This window comes from Trachypithecus francoisi, unplaced genomic scaffold (genome assembly GCF_009764315.1).
Source record: "Trachypithecus francoisi isolate TF-2019V2 unplaced genomic scaffold, Tfra_2.0 Lachesis_group0, whole genome shotgun sequence".
In the NCBI taxonomy this organism is placed as follows: Eukaryota; Metazoa; Chordata; class Mammalia; order Primates; family Cercopithecidae; genus Trachypithecus; species Trachypithecus francoisi.
This window is the reverse complement of record NW_022681453.1, coordinates 10,677,583-10,686,471: the sequence shown is the minus strand read 5'-3', so window position 1 is coordinate 10,686,471 and position 8,889 is coordinate 10,677,583. Positions and strand designations below refer to the sequence as shown.

Sequence of the window (8,889 nt, the reverse complement as noted above, 5' to 3'; positions counted from 1 at the left end):
TTTGCATTTTGTAGGTGCCTCTATTGCCTGTAATCCCAGCACTTTGGGAGGCCAAGGCTGGTGGATGAAGACATCAAGAGATTGAGACTATCCTGGCCAACACCGTGAAACCCGTCTCTACTAAAAATACAAAAATTAGCCGGGCGTGGTAGCACATGCCTGTAATCTCAGCTACTCAGGAGGCTGAGGCAGGAGAACTGCTTGAACCCGGGAGGTGAAGGTTGCAGTGACCCGGGATTACGCCCCTGCACTCCAGCCTGGCAACAGAGCCAGACTCCGTCTCAAGAAAAAAAAAAAAGACAGAGTTTTACTCTTGTTGTCCAGGCTGGAGTGCAATGGCATGATCTCGGCTCACTGCAACCTCTGCCTCCCAGGTTCAAGCCATTCTCCTGCCTCAGCCTCCAGAGTAGCTGGGACTACAGGCGCCCGCCACCTCGCCCGGCTAATTTTTTTGTATTTTTAGTAGAGACGGGGTTTCACCATGTTGGCCAGGCTGTTTCTTGAGCTCCTGACCTCAGGTAATGCGCCCGCCTAGGCCTCCCAGAGTGCTGGGATTATAGGCATGAGCCACTGCGCCCAGCCAGGGTGATCTTTTTAAGTACTAAATTTGATCATGTCACTCCTATGTTTGAAACATTTCAAAGATTTCCTATTTCAATTAGAAAAGAATTCAGGGTCTTTTACTTTTTGCCTGTAAAGTCTTGTGTGAACTTTCTTCCTACCGCTCTGACTTCATTTCCTATCACTCTCTTCATGCCCACTTCTTTCTATTTGGTAAGCATGCCTAACTTCTCTTCATTCTGAGGATTTTGTGTTAGATGTTCTCTCTCTGTTTGCAATGCCCTTATCCCAGATGCTTACAGGCCTGCCATCTTGTTTGCATTTGAGCTTACATATAATTTCCCTAGAGAGAACACTTCTGGTGATCAATCTAAGGTTGCCCAGGAGGCACCGTGTATCAGATTTTTTACCTGTATTATAGCACTGCTCATTAACTGATATTTGTTTATTTGTTTCCTGTCTTCCCACTCCCAGGTCCCTCTAGAATGTAAGCTCTCTAAGAGTCATATCATTGCCTGTCTTGTTCACTTCTATGATATATCCCAGTATCCCAAGTGCTGTCCCACAGTGGGCACTCAGTAACGATATTTTAATTAGTGTGTGCATATAGAGTACAGCTCAGGTAGAGTTACAAAGGCATGGCAATGATTGAAAAACATCAGTATCATCTACTCTGGAAACGTAAATGCTGAAGTGGGATATAACATCTTTGTATATTTAAAGTGATCTTAGTGTGAGTGTGGACTCTGAACTCTGTTCACACAATTGCAGTATACTAGGATTCAGAGAAGCACTTCTTAGAAGTGGTAGTTTTAAGACAAATAAGAATGACTAATAAAAAAATGCTTTTATTCAAAAAACAATCTGAGGTCAGGCGTGGTGACTCATATCTGTATTCCTAGCACTCTGGGAGGCCAATGCAGGAGGATCACCTCAGGTCAGAAGTTCAAGACTAGCCTTGCCAACGTGGTGAAACCCCGTCTCTACTAAAAATACAAAAATTAGCCGGGAGTGATGGTATTCCCAGCTACTCGGGAGGCTGAGGCAGGAAAATGGCTTGAATCTGGGAGGTAGAGGTTGCGGTGAGCAGAGATCATACCATTGCACTTCAGCCCGGGCAACAAGAGCAAGACTCTGTCTCAAAAAAAAAAAAAAAAAGCAATTTGAGCACATAGATTCAAAGTGATTTGTTTCTTTTTCTTTCTTTCTTTTTTATTTTGAGACAGAGTTTCACTCTTGTTGCCCAGGCTGGAATGCAATGGCGCGGTCTCGGTTCACTGCAACCTCGGCCTCCTGGATTCAAGTGATTCTCCTGACTCAGCCTCCCGAGTAGCTGGGATTACAGGCATGTGCCACCACGTCCGGCTAATTTTGTATTTTTAGTAGAGATGGGGTTTCTCCATGTTGGTCAGGCTGGTCTCGAACTCCCAACCTCAGGTGATCTGCCTGCCTCGGCCTCCCAAAGTGCTGGGATTACAGATGTGAGCCACTCACCATGCCTGGCTTCAAAGTGATTCGTTTCTTGGAGGTGTAGCCCTTGCAACAGCCTGCACTGAGGTTGAAAGTAAACATTGGAATGATTTAAGTGCTGAATTCTGTTTTGCAAATAAATGCTTCGTGTGTACAGACAAGAAAGGTAGGTAAACTCTAATCCTGAATTCAATTTTTAGAAAAGTTAACCTGAAGAGCCCCTTTTGTCCTTAGGTACTGGTTGCAGTTGAAGTATATAAGGTTTCACTTCACACATAAAACCTACTGGCTTGATAGTTTTCTGAGTTAATCTGAATTGGATTAAAATGAGATGTTTATAAAACCTTTCACATTTCCGGCATTTAATTAGTCTGTCATGCCATGGGAGAATTTGACACAGAACAAAATATTCAAAATACATCTTAGCAATTAATCGAAGCATATTAATTGGCAAGTTGATTTTTATTCTCTTATTTTTTAGAGGTTATAACTTTGACAATGAACATTGATGTCAGTACTGCACAAATGAGTGATTACCTAGATTTGAAGATTTGCAACGAAAATCCATTCATTTTAGTAATCTACAAATGTTACCTTCTCTGCTGATAAAAACCATATCAATATATCTAAATAAAATGTATAGTCATTAAAGGTCATTTAAAAATTTTTCTATCCTCATTAGTGTAAAACACGCTGTTTTAATTTAGCATATATGTACTAGTCACCCGGAATCATCCTCTTTTATTAACTAATTTTTTTAATTTAGTGTCTTCCTGTACATTTTTGTTGATTTGACAAATATTTTCCTAGAACCTACTTTAAACATGGTATTAACTCATTTATTAATTCATTCACAACCCAATAAGACTTTTCTTTGTTCTAGACATACTTCTAGATACTAGAGATAGATGAATAGAATATGGCTGACTTTAAGCTACACACAGTCTTGAAAGGAACTTTTTTCCCCATTTATTAGCTGTTTTTTGATTTCTTCAATGGAAAATTAAGTGTTTTATTTTTAGCATGATTTGCCTTGTGTAAATTTTGTTTAGATATTTGATTTTTTTTCTCACTGTCACAGACATTTAAAAAGGGATATTCTAATATTATTAACGCTGCTATTTATGTATCAGTGCAACAAAATTCAGTTCTGTTTTCTAGGCTAAGAATAGTCCTTTTCTGTGGATGACTAAAAGCAATCCAAATTTATCAAGAAATTCTGTTCAAATAGCTTATTTGTAGGTTAGCTGTCTAAATCAGGACACATTTCCACGTGGATGCTACATGGCAAGCATTGGTTTGGCTTTTAAGCTACTTTTAAAGCCTATGTAACCTATCCTATAATTCAGATACGTTAGTAACAGCACAGCCTTAAATCCTAGCTCCTAGAAGTGGGACGTCATTTGGAGAAGAACAAGGAAGAATCGAAGCATTTCCCAACTTTCCTATAGGGACTTTGTTAGATGTTATTTGGAAATAAAAAATAATTTTTTAGAACAGGATATCTCAAACTTTAGTGAGCATAAAAATAACTTGAGGTTTTTGTTAAAATGCAGCAGATTTTGGTTCAGTAGGCCAGAGTGAAGCCTGAGAGTCTGCGTTTCTAACAAGCATCCAGGTGATGCTGTGTTGCTGGCCCTCAGACGATACTCCGAGTGTCAAGATCTTAAATTACCTTAACTAGCCTTAAGACATTCATGTTTACTGTCCCTCTGCCCAGGCCCCCATTTGTTGATTGTTTTCTAAATTTACTATGACAAGGCAGGGCGCAATGGCTCATACCTGTAATCCCACCAGCACTTTGGGAGGCTGAAGTGGGAGGATTGCTTGAGCCCAGGAGTTCAAGACCAGCCTGGGCAACACGATAAGACCTGCTCTCTACAAACAAAACAAAACAAAAAACAAAAAACATTAGTTGGGTATAGTGGCACATACCTGTGATCCCAGCTACTCAGGAGGCTGAGGCAGGAGGATCACTGGACCCCAGAGGTTCAAGGCTGAGCCATGTTCATGCCACTGCACTCCAGCTGAGCAACAGAGCAAGGCACTGTCTCAAAAAATATACAAATAGATACATTTACTATAACAACCTGCCACACCCTCCTTAAAATGTTTCCTACTCCCAAACTAAGAACAAAATCACCCATCTCCACAAATAAAGCCGATTGTGGCTAGTGTTTATGGGAAAAACTACCAAATTTAAACTGCTTCATCTTGATGTGACTAGGGTCACATTAACTCTAAAAATGTAGTTTGCCTTTTTTTTTTTTTGAGACAGAGTCTTGCCCTGTCGCCCAGGCTGGAGTGCAGTGGTGCCATCTCTCCTCACTGCAACCTCCGCCTCCCAGGTTCAAGCGATTCTCCTGCCCCAGCCTCCCAAGTAGCTGGGATTACAGGCGTGCGCCTCCATACCTGACTAATTTTTACATTTTTAGTAGAGACAGGGTTTCACCATGTTGGTCAGGCTGGTCTTGAACTTCTGACCTTGTGATCCACCCACCTCGGCCTTCTAAAGTGCTGAGATTACAGGTGTGAGCCACCATGTCCAGCGGTTTTTTTGTTTTGTTTTGTTTGTTTTTTAGTTTCATGACTAAAACACCAAAAGTAATGGCAACAAAAGCCAAAGTTGACCAATGGTATCTAATTAAACTAAAGAGCTTCTGCACAGCAAAAGAAACTACCATTAGAGTAAACAGGCAACCTACAGAATGGGAGAAAATGTTTACAATCTACCCATTGGACAAAGGGCTAATATCCAGAATCTACAAAGAACTTAAACTTACAAGAAAAAATCAAACAACCCCATCAAAAAGTGGGCAAAGGATATGAACAGACACTTCTCAAAAGAAGACATTTATGCAGCCAACAGACACATGAAAAAATGCTCGTCATCACTGGCCATCAGAGAAATGCAAATCAAAACCACAATGAGATACCATCTCACACCAGTTAGAATGGCGATCATTAAAAAGTCAGGAAACAACAGGTGCTGGAGAGGGTGTGGAGAATTAGGAACACTGTTACACTGTCGGTGGGACTGCAAACTAGTTCAACCATTGTGGAAGACAGTGTGGCAATTCCTCAAGGATCTAGAACTAAAAGTACCATATGACTCAGCCATCCCATTACTGGGTATATACCCAAAGGATTATAAATCATGCTGCTATAAAGACACATGCACACGTATGTTTATTGCAGCACTATTCACAATAGCAAAGACTTGGAACCAACCCAAATGTCCATCAATGATATACTGGATTGGCCGGGCGCGGTGGCTCAAGCCTGTAATCCCAGCACTTTGGGAGGCTGAGACTGGCGGATCACGAGGTCAGGAGATCGAGACCATCCTGGCTAACACGGTGAAACCCCGTCTCTACTAAAAATACAAAAAACTAGCCGGGCGAGGTGGCGGGCGCCTGTAGTTCCAGCTACTCTGGAGGCTGAGGCAGGAGAATGGCGTAAACCCGGGAGGCGGAGCTTGCAGTGAGCTGAGATCCGGCCACTGCACTCCAGCCCGGCGAGAGAGCAAGACTCCATCTCAAAAAAAAAAAAAAAAAGATATACTGGATTAAGAAAATGTGGCACATCCTTTTACCTCGTTGCACTTCTGAGAGCAAGATGGGTCACCAGCAGCTGTACTGGAGCCACCCACGAAAATTCGGCCAGGGTTCTCGCTCTTGTCGCGTGTGTTCAAACCAGCACGGTATGATCCGGAAATATGGCCTCAATATATGCCGCCAGTGTTTCCATCAGTACGCAAAGGATATTGGTTTCATTAAGTTGGACTAAATGATCTTCCTTCAAAGGATTATCCAAGGCATCTACTCAATGAAAAACCATGAGAGTTCTTTGTACATAAAATAAACATTTGAAAAAAAAAAAAAAGAAAAGAAAATGTGGCACATATACACCATGGAATACTATGCTGCCATAAAAAAGGATGAATTCATGTCCTTTGTAGGGACATGGATGAAGCTGGAAACCATCATTCTGAGCAAACCATCTCAAGGATGGAAAACCAAACACCTCATGTTCTCACTCATAGGTGGGAATTGAACCATGAGAACACTTGGACACAGGGTGGAGAACATCACACACTGGGGCCTATCCTGAGGTAGGGGAAGTGGGGAGGGATAGCATTAGGAGATATACCTAATGTAAATGATGAGTTAATGGGTGCAGCACACCAACATGGCACATGTATGCATACGTAAACCTGCATGTTGTGCACATGTACCCTAGAACTTAAAGTATAATAATAATTTTAAAAAAGAAAAAAGAAAAAAAAGAAAAATGCTTTAGCTAAATGGCATCTTCAGCTGTGGGAATTGGGATGTTATGTGAAGATAAAAAACAAAACACTCCCAGAGGGTGTTGAGGAAGGGATGTTTTTGATCCAACGCCTGCCATGAAGCCCTACTTGGAGGTGTGCCTCAGGACTCAATGCCCCTAAGTTATTTCTTCATCTTACAGAGACTTTTCTTTCTCTTCTCTTGGACTGACAAGGCCTTTGAGACAACATATTAACTACTTACACATTACTAAGTTCTATTTGAAACAACTAATGTTTATCAAGTACCTACTTTGTACAAGGCATGTGATAAATTGTTGGATGTGTATAAATAAGCTCTTGGGAAGTTTATGGTTCAATGGGGCTGTACTTTTACGTAATTATTTCCTTAGGGGAAACTGAATTCTGCATGTGTCCTAGTTAACTCTGTTATTGCCTAATATACTTACACAAAGCTACCTGTGAACTTGGGAAAGTCAACATCTTTGAGAGCTTTTGTTTTCAAACCTCTAGAGCCTTGCAGCTTGAGTACTAGGTTTAAAGAACGTCACTTCTACGTGATATTCTTTGCATCTCCCCCTTACCCAGGCTAGTCTTCATGAACCTAATCTACATTGCTACTCCTGCTTTTTTGTTAGATTTATTCATTCTTTTTTATTTTTTATTTTTGAGATGGAGTTTCGCTCTTGTTGCTCAGACTGGAGTGCAATGGCGCTATCTCTGGCTCACCACAATCTCTGCCTCCTGGGTTCAAGCAGTTCTCCTCCTCAGCCTCCCGAGTAGCTGGGATTACAGGCATGTGCCACCATACCCGGCTAATTTTGTATTTTTAGTAGAGACGGAGTTTCTCCATGTTGGTCAGGGTGGTCCTGAACTCCCAACCTCAGGTGATCCGCCTGCCTCGGCCTCCCAAAGTGCTGGGATTACAGGTGTGAGCCACAGCACCCAGCAGAAGTATTCATTCTTAACAAAGTAAGCTCTTATATTGTACTGTATCCATCCTGTGTCAATATCTGTTCAACTCCTTTGAAATCTCAAATTTGAATTTATTAAAGTGGGTCAAAAATTGATGCCCCAATGTAGTCTACAGATGTTTTTTTCTGTGTTTGACCATTACAGCATTAACTTATGAAGAATAAGAATGAGAATTAAGGGGAGGCTGGGAGAGGAGCAGAAGGTGGAGGAGAAAAGAATGAGAAGAAAAGGAAGTTGGAATAGATTTAGGCGTTGTCAAGTTTATCACATACCACAGGCCCCACTATTGTCGTAAGTGTGGACTCTCTACCTATTACTGGCTACCTTAAGGCATTTGAGTTACCAATTCTCTGTACTTACTGTATACACTCTGTAATAGAAGGGGATAAACCATAAACTAATTTGTTCCCTCATTTCTTTGGTACTTTTTTTTTTTTTTGAAATGGAGTCTCCCTCTATCGCCCAGGCTTGAGTACAGTGGCGCCATCTCAGCTCACTCCAACTTTGTCTCCTGGGTTCAAGCAATTCTCCTGCCTCAGCCTCCAGAGTAGCTGGGATTCCAGGCATATGCCACCACATCGGGCTAATTTTTGTATTTTTAGTAGAGACAGGGTTTCACCATGTTGGCTAGGCTGGTCTCCAACTCCTGACCTCAGGTGATCTGCCCACCTCGGCCTCCAAAAGTGCTGGGATTACAGGCGTGAGCCACTGTGCCTGGACGTTCCCTGGTACTTTTTAAATTCTGACCCTGTCTCATTCTGGTATCACTATATATGTCATGTCCACGAGAAAAGACATATATACTGTCATATCTTTCCAGCAACATCCTCAGACTAACATCTGGAATATCATTTGACCACATATCTGGGTGCCATGGCCCAGCCAAGTTGACACATAAAATTAACCACTACAGGAATAGTTATCAAAAGCAATCATGTTCTATTTCAAAATACTATGGAAAGTTGCCTTCATGCATAAAAATTATCTTTATGTTCCCCAGGACTGATCTGATTACAATGGTTTGATCGTGTTGCTCAATGTGACTTTTTAACCTAGATCCTATTCTCTGTGGACGTATAACCAGGAATTATCACGCTTTACGAGTGTGTGTAGAGTAGGCTGTGAGGTGGAGATGGAAGAAGAGGGGAATGCAGTCTTTTTTGGAGACATTAATAGATATTTATTGCATTATAAAGGATTTTATTCCAGTACCTTTAGAAGTCTTCACTCTGGGCCCGGCGCGGTGGCTCAAGCCTGTAATCCCAGCACTTTGGGAGGCCGAGACGGGCGGATCACGAGGTCAGCAGATCGAGACCATCCTGGCTAACACGGTGAAACCCCGTCTCTACTAAAAAATACAAAAAACTAGCCGGGTGAGGTGGCGGGCGCCTGTAGTCCCAGCTACTCCGGAGGCTGAGGCAGGAGAATGGCGTAAACCCGGGAGGCGGAGCTTGCAGTGAGCTGAGATCCGGCCACTACACTCCAGCCTGGGCGACAGAGTGAGACTCCGTCTCAAAAAAAAAAAAAAAAAAAAAGAAGTCTTCACTCTGAAATTACTAAAAACACTTAAAAATTGTCTAAACTCACATTTT

The 8,889-nt window shown here is 41.9% G+C and overlaps 1 protein-coding gene across 1 annotated transcript; it reads left to right on the top strand.

The window, feature by feature from the left end:
* The first annotated feature begins 5,611 nt into the window (after window positions 1–5,611).
* Window positions 5,612–5,916, top strand: LOC117076330 (40S ribosomal protein S29-like). The gene has a single exon (XM_033199703.1). It carries the CDS (start codon window positions 5,650–5,652, stop codon window positions 5,818–5,820), a length of 171 nt encoding a protein of 56 aa, XP_033055594.1. The 5' UTR covers window positions 5,612–5,649; the 3' UTR covers window positions 5,821–5,916.
* The last annotated feature ends 2,973 nt before the right edge of the window (window positions 5,917–8,889 follow it).